The sequence below is a fragment of the Berghia stephanieae genome, chromosome 2 (assembly GCF_034508935.2).
Source record: "Berghia stephanieae isolate SIO BIC M18660-M18661 chromosome 2, UCSD_Bste_1.3, whole genome shotgun sequence".
Lineage (NCBI taxonomy): Eukaryota > Metazoa > Mollusca > Gastropoda > Nudibranchia > Aeolidiidae > Berghia > Berghia stephanieae.
This window is the reverse complement of record NC_088361.1, coordinates 71645327-71668166: the sequence shown is the minus strand read 5'-3', so window position 1 is coordinate 71668166 and position 22840 is coordinate 71645327. Positions and strand designations below refer to the sequence as shown.

General features: G+C 38.0%; 1 protein-coding gene across 4 annotated transcripts in view; it reads left to right on the top strand.

The window, feature by feature from the left end:
• The window catches only part of LOC144965482 (testis-expressed protein 10 homolog), a 52497-nt gene that overhangs the window by 15753 nt on the left and 13904 nt on the right, over nucleotides 1-22840 (top strand). For all 4 annotated transcript variants that reach the window (XM_078900863.1, XM_078900864.1, XM_078900865.1 and 1 more), the window contains 7 exons: nucleotides 1196-1320; nucleotides 5331-5455; nucleotides 12150-12299; nucleotides 14189-14390; nucleotides 14906-15050; nucleotides 21722-21936; nucleotides 22201-22408. In XM_078900863.1, the coding sequence (XP_078756989.1) occupies nucleotides 1196-1320; nucleotides 5331-5455; nucleotides 12150-12299; nucleotides 14189-14390; nucleotides 14906-15050; nucleotides 21722-21936; nucleotides 22201-22408 (1170 nt within the window). The remainder of the gene's footprint in view (nucleotides 1-1195; nucleotides 1321-5330; nucleotides 5456-12149; nucleotides 12300-14188; nucleotides 14391-14905; nucleotides 15051-21721; nucleotides 21937-22200; nucleotides 22409-22840) is intronic.

The window sequence follows — 22840 nt, the reverse complement described above, 5'->3', positions numbered from 1 at the left end:
GAACGAGCGATTTATACAAATATAAAAATGTGGTTTTATCAAGACTTATAAAGGTTCTATATATTATTCCCATCATTCTGTTTGCACGGCTTACACAATTATCAATATGTAAATCAAAATTCAAATGTGAATCAAAAGTAACTCCCACATCCTTTTCATAAGGCACAACGGAAAGTAGATTTGACATAGAAGTATCGGTAAAATAATTATGACATGGATTATTTTTTCCTATATGTAATACTTTACATTTCGAAACATTAAAATCCAAATGCCATGTTGTAGACCATTTGAAAAGTGAAAATATATCATTTTGTAGAATGTTATGATGTTCAGTTGTACTATAGATCTTTGTATCATTTGCAAAAAGTTTGCAGGCTGAATTTATGCCACATGGTAAATCATTTATATATAAAAGAAATAAAAGTGGTCCCAATACGCTTCCTTGGGGTACACCGCTAATTACATTCTTAAAATCCAACCCCACACCATTGACAATGACCCTTTGTATTCGATTATTAAGAAAGTGTTTAATCCAGTTAAAGATATTCCCTTTAAATCCATATGCTTTTAGTTTAATGAATAATCTCTCATGAGGTACAGAATCAAAAGCCTTGCGGAAATCAAGATAAACAACATCAATGCATTGATCACGATCAATTAACTTGGTAAAATCCTCCATCACCTGTAAAAGTTGAGTAATGCATGATCTCTTTGATCTAAAACCATGCTGGTTATCGTTTAGCATCGTATGACTTTCAAGAAAGTCCATTATTCGGTCTTTCAAGATAGACTTCCTAACCTTTGTTTCTTTGTTTTTTTGTTTGTTTGTTTTTAACTTAGTGGTTTTCTCAAGGCTTTAAGGTAAGATTTTCTTTTAAAACTTAAGTGAAATGTCACTTTTAAAAAGAAAAAAATATCAGTTGAAAGTAGAATTATGAGATGACTTAAATGTTTTGTCTTTAATCTGGTCAAGATTCATATTTGAACTATTCTGATTGTAGGAAGAAACGTCGTGTTTTTTCTTTTTCTATGAAAAGAGAAAGCTGTGAAATGTGAATACTTTGTCTCAGAAAATAAGAAACAAGTAAGCAAAGGTTCAGAAATAGAAGAAAGGACACTGAACCCAAATGTGTATGTTTTTATAGGTTTGTAATCATTTTCTTATAATTCTTATTCAAGTATTACTTTGTTTCAGCTCTGAAATGCAGGACTACATCATTAAACCCAGTAGTTTGGAAGAGTTCATGCAGGTGTCCATCCCTGTCTTGTTACAGTGCTGGAAGGAGGCTAGAGCAAGTGGACCCAACGAAATGGTCACAGGTCTGTCAGTTCAGGTTTAGTTTTTAGAATTTGTTAGGTCATGGAGAAAGAAATCAAATGTTTATTGGATATTCTTGATGTATCTTTACATGATTAAGACTCATATGTCCACTGCATGCCCATGTGTAGCGTGTGTTGTATGTAATTTATGAATAATCTAATCAAACAACCCTCTTTGTCTCTGGATAGCAGAATAGCTTTGATATTTCCCTGTGCTGATTTCATTTTTAAAATGAAACTTGAAAACATCTTTAAAATGTTTTACGCTTCAAAAGTAATTTGCCAACTTAAAAAAAAATCTCGATTTTTTAATTTGTTAATTTTGACTATGGCAGCAGCCTCTTATGGTTCTCACACTACTATGTTATGATGATCGACCCAATCAGCAAAGTCCGGTCCGCATTCTTGCACCGTCGCCAACCTGCCTGGTCACAACACACCGTTCAACTAGATGCTCTGCTGTTTCGGGTTCTTGCCCACATCGGGTACATGTGGGACAGGTGGAAAGTCCCCACTGATGAAGCGCACTTGCTGTTAGGCAGCTCCTTGACCAAAGCAGAATCGCAGCCATCCAGTGTCTCTTCGTACTGGTATTAAAGCCTGGCAACTTCTCACCAAGTTTAGAGGAGTGTACTTCCCCGCCCCCACGAGGGATTGAATTAGTCCAAACCGACTTCCATCTCGTATATGCATCTCTGTCCGTAGTCAGGGAAGCTGCGTACAAGGGTTGCTGTGACATATTTCGGCTCAAAACGGGGGCGTCGTCCATTATGCGCTTCAGAGGGGTATCCCCATTCCCTCTCTCTCAGATCTTACTCAGCCAGTTTCCTGTAATCGTCTTCCTCCGGACATCGGGGGTTGGATCGCTGCCATTATCGGGGCCCCATTCTCTAGGAGTTGTTGCCAGCATTTCTGACACTATGTGCATCGATTTGCGAAGTTTTTCATCCACCTTCTTAACGTTTCTGCTTCTACCCCACACTGGAGCGCAATACTCCGGGGTGGAATAGCATAGTGCCAGGACGGACATTCCCAGGAGCGCTTGGCTAGCACCCCAAGTCGATCCGGCAAGCTTCCTCAGAAGACTTGCGTTTCTCTATCTTCCGGGCAACTCCTTCGAGATGCACCCGATAGGTAAGGCTGTGATTCAACGTCACCCCTAAATATTTTGAATGCGGCTCATATGGGAGTGGCTGGTCCCTGACGAGGGCGTTTAGTTTACGGGTGTGCCATGCACTGCATAGGTGGAATGCAGTGGCCACGGTTTTTGAAGTGTTCATCTTCAGGTACCACTTGTCGAAGTAGGATTTGAGCCTGGTGACATCCTCGCTGAGTACACTCTCGAGACAGGTCCACATTTTACTCTGAGTAACGAGTGCCCAGTTGTCCGCGTAACCCAGCCTCAGGGAGGAAGTGTTCGGCATATCGCTAATGTAAACGTTAAACAACATTGGCGCAAGTACCGAACCCTGAGGGACCCCATTCTTCAATTTCTTACTTTACTCGCAGCGTCTCCCAGCGCGACGTGGAATTGTCTTTCCCCTAAGATAGAAGAGAACAACTTCAAGGTCTTTTGCACCTTATGATCTTTGCAAGTTTGAGCATTAACCCTTCGCACCAGACCGTATCGTACGCCGCTGATAGGTCTATAAATACAGCACCTGTTTGCTGTTTTCTATTGTACCCTTGCTCAATATGCTCTGTAAGGGCAATGACCTGTTCCGTGGTGCACCTCCCTTTCCTAAAGCCTGCCTGCTCGGGTGGCAGGGCAGCGTCTAGGACCGACCCCCATCGGTTTAATAGAACGCGCTCCAACAATTTGTAAAGACAGCTCAGTAGAGATGTGGGTCTGTAGCTGTAGGCCTCTCGTCTGTTTCCCGGGCTTCAGGATGGCAACTATCTTCGCATGCTTCCACACTTGTGGGAGCTTTCCTTTTGCAAGAACGGCAGACATTACCTCTGCCACCCAGGTCCGTGCCCTGGTGCCCAGATGCGTCACCATATCGGGATATACGTCGTCTCCCTGCTGCTTTATCGTTCTTCACATCGCTAATGGCTGCACCCACTTCTCGGGGACTGAACAGGGACGTCCAGTCCGACTCCTCCGCAGGTAGCGAGTCCAAAATCGTATGGTACGCCTCGTTTGCTACGGTTCTTAATATTCTTGGCAATTGTGTCTGCCTCACATTCCGGTGCAGCCTTCGCGTCATTCCGGTCCGGATCCAATTTCTTTATCAAACGCCAAGCGTGGCGGTTGGAGTGTGTAAAGTCGAGACATTCCACGGTCTCCTGCCACCGTTGCTTTCTTCCCTCTGCCAGAGACTGAAGTAGTCTATCGGCTATGTCCTGGGACTGGGTCTGCTGGTACTCCTTGTACAGCTTTTCCGACTCTGCCGTCCAGCAAGGGGTGTAGAATTTCCATTTTCCCCGTGGAATAGAACGTTGAGCGCTCTTAACCAGTAGCCTGCTAAATCTGGTTATATTCTTGGACTTGGGATGAATGGCAGGGCAAACCTGCCCGATATAGGAACTGAATTCCTCCCAGTCAGCTTTCCTGAAGTTCCATCTGCAAAGTGGGAGAGACTGCACCCTCAGTATTGTCACCCCTGCTGTGACAAGAACCGGCCTGTGCTGGCTGTGCGGAAAGTCCCAGAGGACTGTTCGCTTCACCTGCAGCGGTTCACCGTTCGCGCCTTTCGTAACGAGGGTGAGATCTGGAGTATACTCCTTCTTAGAACGGGTACCCATGAAGGTACCCTTAGCTGTAGGATCGTACACTAGGTGTAGATCGTTACAGTCCATCCATGAGCGGAGTTGTCTTCCTGCTTCGTTGCAGTCTCGGTAGCCCCATTCGTGATGGTGGCTATTAAAGTCTCCCAGACAGATGTAAGGATGGCTAACCACCGGTACCGGTGGTGTAGTCCAAGTCACTCTAGGTGGTTTGTATATATTATGCAAACACAGTCCACCTACTTCCACGGAAATTCAGTTCACCCCATTTGCTGTCCGTTACGCTCTCTATGACTCTTACCTTCGATGGCTCTTTAGCATAAACGCTAACGCCTCCTTTGAGCCTCGAAGTGTCCTCTCGTTGGACCACCGTATAGCCTGGGATCTGGAATCGGGAAGATTGCACGCCTGAATAAAGGTGGGTCTCCTGTAACAGGAGGATATCAACGCTATGGGCGGCCAGTAGCTTTGACAAAAGCTCATTTTTTGCCATACTCTGGGTCTCTATGTTGAGGGACGATATATGCGTCAGGTCGCTATTCCCGACATCGCTTTCCTCATTCGGCAGGCCGCGAATCGAAGGTGTGTTGGGACACTTGCTTACTTCTCGAACCTGTCGACGACCCTGGCAACACGAACGTGGTATTGTTTGGCTATGCTGAATAGGAATCATCATGAACATAGTAGTGTGGCACCCGGGATAGCGGCTGCTATTCAGGCACCGGGTTGGATCTTCATTAGTCACACACCGGGATGAGCAGCTCATGTGGCTCATTGGCTCGATACCCGGGATGGTCTCGTGACGGTCAACCGGGATTTACACCTTTGCCCTCCGTGTGCCTCAAGCCCCCTCACCAGCGACAAGGTAGAAGATCCACGAGGGGGTGACTATGGCAACCCCATGCTCCCGAACAAAAGAAAAGAATTTTTCAAATTTATCTGTGAAAATGAAAGCAGGTGATCACAGACCACGACATCTATGTGTCGTCCATGTATGATATACTTGTGGCAGATTATGCTCTAAATGTAAAAAAAAAATTTTAATATTAAAAAGTCAACAACGTGTTTTATACTAATTTTTCAAAATCATTTCATTTTATCTGATGTAGTTTTGATACACTTTTCTTTTCTTTTTTTTTGTATGCAAAAATTCGTATTGGACGATGGATGTTTGAAAGTTTTTGTTGTCTAGCGAAGTAATTGAAGTGTAATATGTAACATTTTATATGTTCAACAACTTCATTTTCCATTTTGTCTTTTATTCCCACATTGTTTGACAGACAACATGCTATCAACAGAAGCATTAGAAGTGATGTCCTTGGTTGTCAGTGTGATAGAATTGCTGTTTAGACTGAGTGCTACTGGTTGTGCTAAAGACCGGGCAATTCTTTCAGGGTCCCAGATGGTAAGATTTCTATTATGTTCTTTTTTCTAGTATGAATGTTTAACATTGCCAATACGAGCATTGGTGTAGAGGGATATGGGAAAAACCAAAACATCACCATAACGCTTCTTAATGAAAGTAACATATAGTGCTCTCCTTAAAATTTTAATGTTAATGAGTTGAGTTTTTTTGACAATGTTATACTAGAATAATTTATTCACAGCCGTTTACTGCTTTCACTTTAGTTCGACAGGTAAATTTTGCAGGACGCTAGTTCATAACAGATGGCGAGTCACAGCCTGTGCCGAAAGGGAGACTGAGCAATTTTTCCTATTTTGATGATTTTTTTTCTCAAGTTCAAAGTAGCGTAGTAAAGATGCTATTAGATGTTGCAATAAGATATTTTAGAGTCATAACTAGTGATTTACATACTTTTATTTGATATAATTTTAGTAGATCATTTGGGATTAGATTTTATAGGAAATAACCATAAAGATGGGTCAGAAATTTTAATTACTTCAAACGATATAATCAAAAATTACATAGTTATCTGAGTTTATACAAATAAATGAGAAATACTGCAATAATCATCAAGATTCACAGAGTAGAAATATATAATCAAAGTCGTTTTGTAATGAAGCATTGTTGAGATATCCGCTCACCTGTACAGCAATATCCTTTATTGACAGCAATAAAAAAAAATGCGTGATCATCGAATTGTAGGGGCTTTGTTGATCAAATGATCAAAACGAACTGGTTTTAGTAATGGCAATTGATAATTCTTAGGAAAAGATATGTTATATGCATTCCTTTGACGTTTGTATAGATCTAAACTATATAATAATAATAATAATAATAATAATAATAATAATAATAATAATAATAAGGATAATAATAATAATAATAATAATAATAATAATAATAATAATAATAATAATAATAATAATAATACACGGCTGTTCGTTTTACCACATATCGTTCCTTTTAGTTTTCATGCTACCTGCGTGATTCATCACGCCGCACAGTGCCAGACCAGGGGTCAGCGAGGTTAAAGTCACTGTTGGCGAACAAACATAATAAGTGATATATCATTGTTCTTTTCCTCATTTTCTCTCCATTGTTACACGTCATCTAATAAAAAGAATTGTAAATTCCAACCACAACTCCATTAACTGTTAAAATTGCTAGGTCATGCGATTATTATAACACATAGTTTAGTTTCGTTTTGTAGAGTGGCTCGACTGAGTACCAGTGATTGGCATACGTAATTTTTAATTTAACTACTGCGAAATGTTCGTCAAAGATTATTTGCTTAAAAATTGTGGTATGATTACATACAAATAATAAACTTCATTATGAGTAAGTTTGAAGATTTCGATTATTATAGGTTTTAAATGGTGATGCCATGAATATATTTGTTCTAATATAGTAGAAAATCATTGACATCAGTTATTATCAAAATTCATTTAATGAAGATTGAAGGACATATAATATTTGTTCTAATATACTTTACATTCACAGTGTGGTGTTCCCGATCATTTAACCTCACTGTGTTATTGACGCCCACTGTCGTCTTTATCGTGACCACCACCACCAACACCATCCCCCGTGTCCCCAGTACAACTAGTATTGTCACCATCATCACCCCCAATCCCCGTGCCTCTATCACTAGTACTACTGTTGTCACCATCGCTCCAACCCATACACTACACCATACGTCAACAACAAATTTTGGCCAGAAAACGTGTTCTCATCACATCAAAAACTCTCGAATCTGGAGTTCGATTGAACAGGGTCATTAAATGATCAATATTTAAAGGACGTGTTTTCTGGCCAAATTTTATAAAATGAAACGTGTCGCGGTTTCCTTCCGAATACGTCACAAGCATTAACATCTCTAATAGATGATAATGGTCACAAGTATTAGCCCCGACGACAGCATCACCATAATTTTCAGCAGCACCAGTACTGCTACTGTCCCTAAACCACCAGCATCACATACGTTGTTGCTATCACCACCGCCAGCATCATCTACCGTCCACCAAAATGTCGCTATCCACCACATTAAAACTATCCTCACATTATGACAAAAACTGGCTAAAATCAGAGAGTGAAATATGTCCATATAAACTGGGCTGGTCATGAAAGTTGGCCACACATAATATTATAATACTATAATATTATAGTCCCTGTACTAGCATTCGACTGCACTATACTATTATATTATCATTACTACATTGTACTGGTCATTTGTTGTGTGAATACACATACTGTATTACGATAAGAATGGATCTCAATCCCACGGTGTTCTTAATGTTTGCATCTCTTCAACTCTTCTGTACTCGGTGAAAAATAATTAAATTTTGGCCAGAAAACTCGTTCTTCAATAAATATCAATCGAATACTATGATCCTCATCTTGTCAAAAACTCTAAAACCTGAGACTTCATCTTAACTAAAACTCTCAAACTTAAAACTGCAAGGAAGTCCCAGGTTTGAGAGTTTTTGACAAGGTGAGGGTTATTTTAGTTGATCAATATTTGAAGGACAAGTTTTCTGGCCAAATTTGTTAAAATGGCCTTTTTTAAAAGAGTATGACAGAACTGTGGCTATAACATTGCCGGCATCGTATTATTTGTTTTGTTACCAACAGCGTGAAGTATCGTGATGATTACTTGATGACTTTCTCAGATTTTAGTATGATAACAGTGGTCAGAGACTTGTTATTCTACTGGTTGGTGGGGAATTGGACCTGACAAGTTGTAAATCAAAACCACATTGCATGAGTTTCAGAAAAATCGCACTGAAGATTTTTGTAGGGTGAAAAGTTCAGTATTATCCCTGTATTATGTATGGATTTAGAGGGGGGTGGTGTTTGTATAAATGTGTTATTTCTTGATTCAATTTAGTCTATGTGTACTTATGAGTATTTGAAATATGAGGGCTTTTGTTTTCATTGTAACTTGACGTACTTCTATCCCATAGAAACAGAAATCACATGAGAATAAAGATGAAGTGTCAGAGAAATAATATAATACATAACAATAGTTAAAGATTATAACGCAAATGAATTACAAATGATTACATTTGGTCATTTTGATGGCATTTTGACGGTACTGGCAGTAGCTCGTTGACCCCTGCTCGCCAGGTAGTATGACCTCGTGACCGACTGTCGGTGAGAGAAATGTACTCTACAACTAAAATGCGATAATAATAATAATAATAATGATGATGATGATGATAATGATCATTTTCATGAAAATAATGTAGTGGCTATTACCTAAACGCCTGCTAATTTTGGTAAAACGCAATAATTTCTCTTTAAAACACCATTCTAAATGCCCGTTTAAAAAATAAATTGGAATTCGCCTATATGTCCCCCTGACAGAAAGGAAATAAAAAGAAAAGAAAGAAAGAATAAAGAATTGACTCATCACCTGTTTCCGAGAGTTTTATTTAACTTCCCAACGTCCCAAATTACTATCAATTCATTCAATATAATTTACTCCTCCCCACTCCACGCCATAGGCTCCACGCTTTCCGGCAATTTCATTCCATGTCCCTCAAACTGCTTTCTTTCCATGGAGCGTCCAATCAGCTTTTTACAATTGCCCATTTCCAATTAGCTGCTGAATAAGGACAATTCTAATTTCAATTCCACCAGTCGGTCATCAGCAAAGTCAAGAAAGCTCCTACTCAAATCACACATACCCATGAATATGATAGGCCTTGTAGACAAGTCACTGGTCTTTGATGTTACACAACCATCCGCCAGCTTTGATCACATCGCTTTTGATGATATCACTCAATATCTATTTTCTTCTCTCAACCCCGTTGACCATACCACGAGTCAACACAAAAGAGAATCGCGATGAGGTGCGAATCGTGAAGATGGAATGACATAGCTGTGTTAAATTTATAGGTTCAAAGTTCAGTTGTTAGAGAGAACTGATGAGAGATTAAACTGAGGTGGTAAAATTAAAATTGTCTCGTGGTAAAACATTGCATAAATTAGTATTATGTACACCAACACACACACACACACACACACTCTCTCTCTCTCTCTCTCTCTCTCTCTCTCTCTCTCTCTCTCTCTCTCACTCTCTCTCTCTCTCTCCAGTTCTGCGACAAAAAAAAGGACGCCGACCAGATAGCTAATACTGTTGAAAATGGAAATTTGTTGAAAATGGTCTGCTTATTGAACAACCGAAGCATAGTGGAAAGCAGAAATGATCATTGTGAATCAGTTGAAACACGTGATATTGATGTAATACTAATACTAGTAATAATCATATAATATCAGTGTATTTATCTTACTCTTGATCACCACTGTAATAATAATAATAATAATAATAATAATAATGATAATAATAATAATAGTAAAAAATAAATAATATCCATTTTTTGACAATAAAAAATCGTGATAAACCCATTGAAAAGGACGGAAGGGGGGGGGGGGGGGAGGATTAATGATCAGATAATCAAAATGAACTGTTATTTTAAAATAAATTGACAATCATAGGTAAAGATCAGTTATAAGTATTCCTCGGAACTTTGTATAGATCTTAACACATTTTTATACTTTTTATTAACATACGTAAAACCTCACGATTATTGTAAGGAACAGCTGATTGTTACATGTCACAGAAACAGCATCTAATTAACCAACTTTCTGTTTTCTTTTTTTCACCGGTGGAACTTCACTTGCTAATTCTGGAGCAGTTTGCATGAAATGTTTTTTAACCACATATCTCATTTGAGCCCTTTCACAGCTTATTCGGCAGAGTCCATTTGCATTGAGACAATGCTCTTTTTCAGTATGACCATTCATCTGAGTAAAGAAAAAAAATCATTAGTTATTATAGATATTGATGATGATGATGATGATGATGATGATGATGATGATGATGATAATAATAATAATTGTAATAATAAGAGTTATAATAATATTATTGATTGTTAGTAATAATACAATAGTGATCGCCTTGATGCCTGCTAATAATAATAACGTAATAATTTTCCTTTAAAATATAGTTCAAAATGCCCGTTATTCAAAATGGAAATCCGCCTATATACCCACTCTGAAATATTTTTAGCAAAAATAAGATAGAGAAAGAAGTTTATTGTAGAATTTGCGGCCAAAAAAATTGATGTATCACCAGTCTGCGAGAGTCTTATTTAACACATAGACAATGCCCCAAATTACTTTCAATTCACTTCAAATTTACTCCACCTCTCCAGCAATTTCATCCCATGACCTCCAAACTGCTTTCTATCCATGGAGCACCAATCAGATGTTTATAATTACCCATTTCCAATTGGCTGCTGAAAAAGGACAATTATAATTTCAATCGTCCACAAGTCGGTCATCGGCAAAGTCAAATAAGCCCCTCTCACTCAAATCACATATCCCCTCGAATGTTTGGCCTTGTAGCGCAGTCCACCGGGCTTTTGATGTTACACAATCATCCGCCACCTTTGATCACATCGCTTTTGATGATGTCATAATATATCTATCTACCCTCTTTTCTCACGCCCGTTGACTGTACCAACGGGCGATGTAGAAGAATATCGAGGGAAGGTGTGAATTATGAAGACGGAATGGCAAATCGGTGTGAAAGTTATAGGTTCAAAGTTCAATTTTCACAAAGAAATCATGAGAACTTGACTGAACAAGCAATAAAAATCGTTCCATGCTAAAAATTTGCGTACATGAGTTTTATACAACACAAACACACACACACACACACACACACACACACGCTCTCTCTCTCTCTCTCTCTCTCTCTCTCTCTCTGAGTGTGTGTGTGTGTACGACTACTACTACTACTACTACTACTACTACTACTACTACTACTACTACTACTACTACTACTACTACTACTACTACTACTACTACTACTACTACTATTACTACAATTACTACTATTACTACTATTACTGCGCTATCATCATCAACATCATCATCATCATCACCAAAAAACAACAACAATAACGTTATCATCACAATTGGACTCGTGTTCTTATGTCTTTGGAGTTTGTCTGAATACGGGACTATTTTGTTAGCCAACAAAGAATTAGACAAGATGTATTTACACGTTCATTGTGCAGAAACCTGCCATTACAAATCATTAAAATAAATGCTATATTAAAATTAGATTATTACTCTTATATTTACTACCATGTGTTAGGGTAACAAAACTCAGATAACATCAATTTGAATTTTTGAAACAATTAAAAATATTTTTCAGGTTAATTTTAAATAGAAAAATATACATTTTTCAAGAAAGAATACAGTATACTCACCATTTCTTGATATCAATGAAAATAATTGCGTCTTGAAGATGAAAATGTGGCCGTTATATCCATATAAAATAGAAAAATATTGAAGAAGTGTATGGTCAGCAATTGCAGTGTAAAAATGAACGATTTTACGAAATCTGTCCTATAGCCTGACTGACAATGAAATCCAAGCGGTGCATTCTACCCGCAGGGATAAATATAGGCCAGTTCTCACGTTATGGACATCTGTTATGACGTAACCACACGGTGGTCTCCCCGTCATCGACGACAGGTCGTTTCCATTGGGGGTGAGGCAGTAGTAAACTAAAGTGAAAGATATCTAGTGTAATAAACGGCTGTGTATTTGGAAAGAATGAATGAATAAAGCTGTATATTTTAAAAAGTAAAAAGGTGAGATATTTCATTTTCTGTAGGTACCCACGTCCTTTTTGATTGAAAACTATGAAGCTCAGTTTACCCAGGACTTCATGAGCCACTTTCCATACTCTGCCATTGTTGAAACCAGGCTCCCCAAGAAGAGGAAAATGAAGAGCCAAACTCCTGTAGACAGTACCCCAACTCAGGTTTGAAATTTTCTTTTGACAGATGATTCAAGATTTTTTATTTTTTTTTCAATTAAATTTTTAAGGCATCACATTTTAAGTTGTCTCAAACTTAAGGTTTTGAGGTGATGGTTGTTTTGAAAAGTTTTGAATATATGTACAATCCATTTCAAAATACTAAGGTTTCAAGAATTTGACTAGAGATATAAAATTAATGTGGATCCCAATAGCTCAGGTATACTTAAGAAAATTTACTGAACATATTGTTTATGGTGTTGTTATATTTGGCATTATAGGGGTATAAATGATATCGGGCCATTATAACATCAAGGAGAACAATAAAATCTCAATATCATAGCAGAAGTATTTTTAAGAATTTGAAGCCCCACTTAAGTCTTATAAAAGTTTTTTTTAAAATTGTATTTTTTTTGTTAATCTAAATTTCATTTACAATGAATGCGCTCAGAGCCTCTTTTTAAGAAAGATTAGTTTACGTAATAATAGATATTATCGCTCCTAATCCAACCAGAGACTCAAAGCACTCGACAAAGGAACTAAAAATTGTCACGTTTACAACAAAAATGTTGAATACATTAAATTACAGTGGTTTCATCTTTAAAACATTTAAGATGTGATGATTTTTAAAAACAATAACATGACTGGCCCCCCAGGAAAACGCGACCGATGCGGCCGCATAATTTGCCACTTACCGTAATGCGGCTGCATAATTCACCTTTTACCGCATAATTATGCAAAATATGTTTTTTAGCGTGAATTTATGACCATTGTATGAAGAAAAATGAAACTGAAAAAGTCCGACGATGTTCCCAAATACATGACAGTGACTTCCATTTAACTTTAAAGGGAGGCTATTCCAATTCCAAGCAGGGTTGCCAATTTGGCATATTTTCTGCCAAATGTCCTTTTTTGGCAGAATTTGAAGTCGTCTGGCAGAGAAAAATCGGTTTGGCAGTTTGGCAGATTTTATTTTCCGTGGCCTAGGGATGATTGTATAGGTCTACTCCACGTTTTCCATGGCAATTTTTATGTATTAGTGATTTAAAAAAAAAATAAAAGGGAAATGAAAAAAAAAATTATGGCATCGGCCTTGAGAATTTTTTGTTTAACAAAACTGATGGGTACTATAAATAGTACGGTTTGGCAGTTTTTTGTGGTATTTGGCAGGTTTTTAAAATCCAGTTGGCAGAATGCCTGAAATTAATCTGGCAACCCTGATTCCAAGTGTACGATTTGATTTGTCTTCTTGAGATCTACCCTGCTAAGCTGCTCCTGTCTCCACCTTGGGATCAACTTGAGAGCCTCACAAAGCTGAAAACTGTACCCGAGGAGGAGATCAAGAGGTACACCCGGCAGCTTGGACCCCTCGCGGTGAAGAACTCCATCACCTCTTCTGTTGACGCGCCACATTTTTGGCAGTCCATTTCTGATGAAGTGCCAGCTTTGGCTGCTTGTGCCAAGTGGTGCATATACACCACGATCAACAGCGCTGATGCTGAGCGCAGTTTTTCTGTTTACAATCTGATATTGTCAGACAGGCGCAGGAGTCTTAGCACAACGTCTCTGCGACACCTAGCTTGTCTGTGCTACAACAAAAAAATTAAGTGTTGAATTTGCGTTGTAGTTCTTTAATTTTGAATTGGTTAAATGTAAATAAAGCAATGGAAAAATTTACACAGCTATTTATTACTTTTTTCTTGTTTTGCATAATTTGTAATTTCCCTTGCATAATTGCCTTTTCCCCCCGCATAATTTGCAATTTCTCCCGCATAATTTAGGATATTTTTTTTTCATATTTCCGGGGGGCCGGACATGAGAGTTCTTGATAATTTGTATTAAAGTGTTTTGTTATCAACTGCTATTTTCTTTATTCTTTTGTGTGTCTTGATTAGAGCTCCCTTGCATCAATGAATCTGTGTATATGTCATGTCATGTCCTGCCTGTGTTGTGATCATACTCATCATAAAAAAAGATCCTGGCTTGGCAAGATCCAACATTTTGTTGTCAAAAGCTTCAACTCATCACCATCTGCTGACCACACCAAAATCCTCATTCAAATTCTCATGAATGTTTTCAGAAACCCGCCATTACTAGGTAAGAGTCTTTTAGTTGATTTTAAACCCCTTATTGCGAAGATCGATCCAGAAGCTATTTTTGGGTAATTTTGATTAACTGTTAAGTGCAGTCATATTTGATAACTAAAGGTCACAAAAATAATTTATGATTTTGATACCAATTGTCAACTGGATTCATATTGGTGCTTGCATAAAATAAGAATTTCTGAATGTTTTAAAATTATTTCTGTACAAGAACGAATCAGTATCAGTTATAATCAAATTAACATTACAAATTAAATTTAAAAAAAAAAAAAATGAGAGTAAGCACATATTTGTAATATAGATGGATGTTTCTGCTGCTCAGAGGTTTTGTGGAGAAAGCAACGTCCAGAAAAGCTCTTTTGTACCGTGACTCAAATGTTTAGACAAAATTATCAATCTAGGCAGTTTACATTTGCACATTATGCCTTATTTCACTTTAAATTTGATCAAGATACCACTTTTTATGTCAAAGCTTATTTTAATTCCCATTTGTTTTGCTTTATATTTCAGAGCATTTCACAGCTGCCTTTGAGGCTGCTTGTAATTACTTTACCACTTGCAAAGTTAAATTTGTCCAAAAGAGAGACTTGTTGAATCTTTTTTCCTTTGTATTGAAACATTGGGATGGATGGCGAAACAAGTCATCAGATCACATGTAAGTATTTGAATAAAGGATTGACATAGTACAGTTGAAGCTGGTAATTGAAATACTGCTTTATAGGAACAGCTGCTGAGTTGAAATGATCTGTCTGTCACAGAATCCACTCTATATAATTTCTACTGGTAAATCGGGCAGAATGCATTGGAACATTTTCAGGCCTTCAGAACATTGAAAGAATTTTTCTTTTCTTTTCAAGGAATGAAAGATATATATATCGCTATTGATATTAATAACAATGGAATCATTTCATGTCTCCAAATGAACAAATACATCTGTTAATTAAAAATGGCATCAAGCCTGTCAACACCCATTCCCTTTACATGGTAAAATGTTATATTTTACCCCTTGAACATCTTGGAGAACAAGGAGTAATTAATGAGAGCTCAGATAATAATGCAATAGTTTATTTTCTTTCAATGCTGTGTTGATTAAAATTGTATAATATTGTTGTAATATATGATGAAATAAGATTTGTGTGTCTTTGATTAATTTGTCCTCTTTTCGGGGAAAGGAGTATTGATAGTTTATTTATACATATGTGGTTATTGGGTGTGATCACTCAATGTCTTCCTATCATCAGGCTTACACACATGTAGTATTAGATGTTATAAAAAGACGGATGATGAAGTTTGAGACAAACAATTGAAAAAATGGCCTGTATAGCTATTGTTATAATTACCACAATAAACATGTAAATAGTCTTGATAGGTTGTTCCGACTTGGAAAGTCACTTGTGGAATTGGATAATTGGACTGCTGCTTAATTATTTGAAAAATTTCTGTGTAACAGTGCTGTTTTTATTTAGCAGTTTGAACAGTCATATGTATTTATAAAGTGTATTTGACTTGATATGATGACCTTTGGTGCTTAAGAGATGTTATTGAGTACAAAGGGATATCAAAAGATGAAAAAAGTCCAGGCTGTCAGATTCCACTGCCTAAGGTAGTAGGCAGTTCCATAGTCAAATAGAGGACAGATAGAAGGAATTGAGTAGGGTGTCTGATCTTGATGTGGGAATCATCGTTTGATATGCACACCGTCTCTTGAGTCTGGACTCATGTTTAATACTTTCTGGGAAGTCAACTTCAATTCAGTTGTGGTAGATCTTATGTAGAGTACATAGTTTGACTTGTTTTCGACAGATCTGAAGATTCAAAGGATTTTATTTGTATTTCTTGTTTAGAGGTATTAAATCAAAATTAATGGATCATAGAAAAACACAAGACTTGTGAAATAATTATGGTGTTCTGACTAGTCTCATTTTATTCTGGGTATAGTAATGGTGACTGTTTAATTATAAACACATCTACTCCAGATTATTATAGATCATTTACAGACGAAAAAGGGGCCATTGTTTTTCTCATTTTCACACAGTAATTGTAAGCACTTCCACAGATGGAAAAGCTATCAGTAATGTAATAATCTTAAAAAGTAGTACTGATTTGTCTTAATATGTCTTAGTTGATTTCGTCTATTTCAGTAACATAAAAGAAAAAATAAATATATGATGATGATGATGATGATGATGATAATGATGATAATGATGATGATGATGATAATAAAAATAATAATTTCATGGTTTATTGAATTACTTCATCAAATGGCCCTCACGGAACCCCCGGTCTAGGTGATTTGAACTCACAATATTATGGATTTATTTCATATACTATATTTTAATATATGTTTTTATTTTTCAAATTGGATATTTTTGTCTTTATGTTTTTGTGGGATATCTGAGTACCCAAATATCAGTATTCGATTACGTTATTTCAAGAATAAAAAGAATCACTTCGATTCCAAAATGGCTGACTATTGTTGACGTTTTCTACTTAACAATCTACAATACACTACAAATGGCGACGAGGATCTAGAACCCAGATAAGTGCAATAACGTTTACATGTATTTTCATTCTACCAAGCCATAAAACTATAATCTATTGACAGACTACTACCAACTATTGAGCTTGCATTCTCCAGTCTTGTACGTGTACATACCAACATGCCAAGACCCGACACCTTCAACGAAGGACTAGAGTCCTTCACAAACTATAAAGAAAGACTGGATGCGTTTTTTGTTGCAAACGACATTACCGAACAGAAACAAACAGCAACTCTGCTATCATCCATCGGGGCTAAAACGTACAACACACTACGATGTTTGACGTCACCCGACCTTCCCTTTAGTAAAAGTTACGAAGAACTTTGCAAACTGCTGTCCAACCATTACTGCCCCCCTCCACTTGAGATAGTTGAAAGATTCAAGTTTCATAAACGCAGTCAAGCGATGGACGAATCTCTTCCTGATTTTTTAGCATCCATAAAACGGTTGGCTGAACACTGCAAATTCGGAGACAATTTAAAAATGTCTCTGCGTGACAGATTTGTTTGCGGAATACGCGATGAAACCATACAAAAGAGACTCTTGCAAGAGCCAAATCTCACTTTAGAATCTGCAACAGCTTTGGCACTTGCAATGGAAACTGCCCAGCGAGATGCAGCGGAAATCCACACAACAACATCCGGCAAATCAACAGCTGATCTCAACATTATAAAAACAAATCAGCCTTTACCTACTAACAGAAGACATAACTCACAAACATACCCACCGTGCCAATCATGTGGGAAAAATAACCACAGGAGAGCCGACTGCTACCTCCGTGATGCAGTGTGTAAGTCATGCAACAAACAAGGACACATTCAGAGAGTGTGTCAGGCCAGGAAGGGCAGCCAACAACAGAGGAGAGGAGGAGACAGAACCTCACAATCCCGACAAGTTCACGAGCTAGATGAAGACAATGTTTCCGAAGATAATTTTACACTGGAAATGTTTCACATGGAAGGAAACACACCAAAAATAAAGGTAGACTTGCAAATCAATAATATTCCTACAAAAATGGAAGTTGACACAGGATCTGCTGTTTCAGTGATGACGAAGAGGGACTTCACAAAAACATTCAAAACCTTCCCAAATTTGGAAAAGACAGCTGTTCGTCTGAAAACATACACAGGTGAAACCATTATTCCACTGGGAAAAATTTCAGTTCATGTAGAACTCAACAATCAGAAGAAAATACTGCCACTCCTTATACTTGACAAAGGCAGCAATCCTATTTTGGGAAGAAACTGGTTGGCCGCTATAAAACTGAACTGGCAGAGCATACATCAGATGACGACACCTAAAGATAGATTCAATACAGAAAAATTGAAAGCTCAGTTTCAAGATATATTTTCAGATGGAATTGGAAAAATAAAAGGAATAGAGGCAACACTTCATCTAAAAGAGGGAGCCCTTCCCAAATTCCACAAAGCCAGACCAGTGCCGTACGCCTGAAAGAACTAGACAACTTAGAAGAACAAGGGATAATCACAAAAATTGCAACCTCGGATTGGGCCACACCCATCGTACCCGTATTGAAAAGCAATGGAACAGTGAGAATATGTGGTGACTTCAAGGTAACAGTCAACCCAGCACTTAACACAGAGCAATACACAATGCCAAAAATGGAAGACATGTTAGCTACTTTGGAACAAGGTCAAACATTCTCTAAAATTGATCTGAGACAAGCATACCTTCAGCTCCCTTTAGACAGCGCGTCACAAAAAGTAACAACAATCAACACGTCAAAAGGACTGTATTCCTTCAACCGTTTAGCGTTTGGTATTTCTTCGTCACCAGCAATTTGGCAAAAGACAATAGACACAATCCTCCAGGGAACACCCAGAGTTCAATGCAACCAAGATGACATGATAGTCACAGGGAAAACAAACGATGAACACTGGCAAAATCTGCTACTAGTCCTAGCTAGACTTCAAGAGTATGGACTGAAGGTCAATCTTGAAAAATGCCAATTCTTCCAAGACGAAGTTATCTTTTGCGGTGTCAAAATAACCAAAAATGGCTTGCACAAAACCGAAAACAAGGTCAAGGCCATCATCGACGCACCACAGCCAACAAACAAAACACAACTCAGATCATTCCTCGGGCTTGTAAATTATTACCACAAGTGGCTGGAAAATGTAGCTCAAATTGCGAAGCCACTGTACAATCTTCTACAGGATAACACAAAATTTGAATGGTCAACTGAAGCTGATCATGCTTTCATTCAAATAAAAACAATGATCGCTTCGGACAAAGTCCTCATGCGCTACGACCCCGATCGACCATTGCGACTCGCCTGTGACGCTTCACCATACGGCATCGGCTGCGTTCTCTCGCACATCACACCAGAAGGCGACGAAAGACCTATTGCATACGCCTCAAGAACCCTCAATAAGGCAGAACAGAATTACTCCCAACTAGACAGAGAAGCTCTAGCTATCACATGGGGTGTTAAAAAGTTCTTCAATTATGTATGTGGCAGGCACTTTACACTAATCACTGACCATCAGCCACTCAAATACATCTTCTCGCCCACAAAACCAGTCCCTGCAATGTCTGCAGCCAGACAACAGAGATATGCAATTTTCCTTTCAGCCTTCGACTACTCAATCGAATACAGGAACTCCAAGTCAAACGCTAATGCAGACGGATTTTCACGATTGCCTTTACCCACCACAAACTCAAGTCAAGAGGCCGATTCAGCAGATGAACTATTCTATACAGAAGTAATAGAGTCCTTACCAGTCAACGCAGCAAACGTTGCCAAAGAATCACGCCACGACAAAACACTGTCACAAGTCATACATTACGTCCAAACTGACAGATGGCCAAACACAGTCAACGAAGAACTGAAACCTTACTTCAACAAACAAAACGAACTGTCAGTGCAACAAAACTGTCTCTTTTGGGGATATAGACTCATCCCTCCACAAAAACTGCATGCAAAAATCTTAAGTGTTCTTCATGAAGGACACATTGGTATAGTCAAAATGAAAAACTTGGCTAGGGGATACTTCTGGTGGCCTGCTATTGACAAACAAATCGAGGCAACTACAAAAGGGTGCCCTGGTTGTGCTTCAGTTCAACCTGATCCACCGAAAGCTCCTCTTCACCCATGGCACTGGCCCGACAAGCCATGGCAAAGAATTCAAATAGACTTCGCGGGACCATTCATGGGTTTAATGTTTCTAGTGGTCGTCGACGCCCATTCCAAATGGGCCGAAATAATACCAACATCCAACGCCACATCCATTTCAACAATCAATATATTGAGCAATCTTTTTGCAAGATTTGGTTTACCTGAACAGCTCGTATCTGACAACGGTGTGCAGTTCACATCCAATGAATTCAAATCCTTCACAAAGGTCAATGGAATCAAGCACACCCTTAGCACACCCTACCACCCAGCAACCAACGGGCTGGCTGAGCGAATGGTCCAAACTTTCAAACAAGCTATGAAAGCTTCAAAAGATGAGAAGGGTACCATCCATACCAAACTGGCAAGATTCCTGTTTGCTTATAGGAATGCACCACACACCACAACAAACGAGAGCCCAGCATCACTTATGTTTGGCAGACATCTGCGAACTCACCTAGACATCATTCGACCAAGCATTCATACAAGAGTATCTTCATGTCAAGACCGTCAGCTTCGTACTCACTCTTCTGCCAACACCAGGAACTTCGACAACGGAGACAACGTCCTGGTCCGAGACTACCGCGGACACCAACGATGGCAACACGGCGTAATACATGCCCAAACGGGAACACGCACCTTTGAAGTCAAAACAGCTCCCGGAGCCATATGGAGACGACACTCCGACCAAATTGTTCACACAAACGCCCCTGCAATCACAAGCAAACCAGCACCGGCACCACTATTGGACATCGCCCCAAACTTCAGAACGACAGAGATACCAACCATGGTTCAAACAACCCCAGCGAATGACCGAGATCCAAATTCTACGCGGTCACAGGTCGAGGTCCCGCCCTCACCACATAGAGAATTCCCAAATTCTCTAAGTCTCTCTGACAACATGTCACAGAGAACGCAATCTCAAAACAATCACAACACTACAAGTGCACCTTACACTACGAGAAGTGGTCGCAACGTGAGAAAACCAAACAAATTCACACTGTAGGCAGGGCCATTTATAAGCCTTAAGCTTCGACTATAATATTGGAAGAAATATTTGTGACGTTGCGACCACAAACATAAAAACACTTTGCATCTACACAGCCGCACGAAGTAGACACTAGTTAAGACTATTAGAGTCCATTACTGTGTTTTCTTTTATCATTATGAACTGTTGACCACTTCAACTAGTTTAGTACTACACAGAAGAAACACTTTTTCTTACTCATCATTGATATATGAGATAATTTTTTTTTTCCCTCGTATGCAAACATTATTTTATTTTTTTTTCTCATTTACTTAATTAATCATTTAAGCTGTATAAAACAAATGTAAGAATGAATGAACCATTATGTAAACCAAAACGAGCGAAAGTATAATAGCTCATTTTTTTTTTACATCATCTAATTTTTTTTTAAGGGGGAGATTGTGGGATACCTGAGTACCCAAATATCAGTATTCGATTACGTTATTTCAAGAATAAAAAGAATCACTTCGATTCCAAAATGGCTGACTATTGTTGACGTTTTCTACTTAACAAATTATCATTAGCAATCTACAATACACTACAGTTTTAAAAAAAATCTTTATTTTGTTTGTTATTGTTATTATTTTTTCCCTGATTGACTTTTATGTTGTAATCTTCTGCAGGTCATCTGGTCACTATTTACATTGTGAAAAAATGGAGAGAACAATCAGTAAATTTATGAAAAGTTTGCCCAGACTATTGCTTCGTATGCCGAGAACAGAAGTCGTCCATATTGAGGGGATGAAAGAAGTTTTGTCATGCATTAAATTCACTTTTAATGGGCCCCCAGCCTTGTCTGCTAAGGAAGAATTAGGCCATTGTCTTGTGGAAATCTTAGGTGAGTTAGGTATTATTTATGAATATAATGTAATATGTTGAGGGGGTTTATTTTTTATATACCAGTGCCATTTGTTGCTTGCTCCTTTTTTTTTCTATTTTTGTTTCTATTGAGGAAGAGATATAAAATAAAAACTTCCTCATTTTATTAATTTCCATTTACTTTGGAGATACCCCTTGTCAAAACAATTTATTCAACACCCCCCTCCCCCAATTATGTATTTTAATGTCCACAATAAACTTATGATCTTTGTCTTTCTTACAGATGCGAATGCAGGTTTACTGACTGTTGATAATGAAGATCTGCAGCAGAAAGTTTTGTCGCTTTTAGCACTAGGACCAGCTCTAGATAAAAACAAGCTAAAGCAAGTGTTGCTTTCCATGAGGCGACCAATAGCCAACCCAGTACTTCCTCATCGAAAATCAAATAGTCTTGCTTGTCAGGCTGTCACTTGTGTCAGTCTTGGAATCCAGTATGTTCTTTTCACTCGCTTACTTTGTTGCCAAGTAGTTATTTACTAAATGTTAAGAATTAAGACCCCTGAATGCAATCTGATGATATTTATTTCCTCATAGACGAGTTGACAAACAATTGTTCTTTAATTATTATTTGTATAACGATGATAATCTTCCTTGGATCCGCAATTTAAAATTTATTAAAGATACTTGAGTCTTATTTGTAAGATCCATAACCACTGGGCTACTGTAACAAAGATTAAACAAGCAAAAACAAATACTTTCAGGTCTTTTGACCAAAAGTTAATTTTTAATCTCTTGAATAGAAGGTATTTTCAAAAAAAAATCGTTTTAAGGAAAGGGCATTTCATTAAAAATGTACATAAAGTGAGTGATATCTCTACTATTAAGAATAGATGTACACTAGAAGTAGTAATATAATATACGAA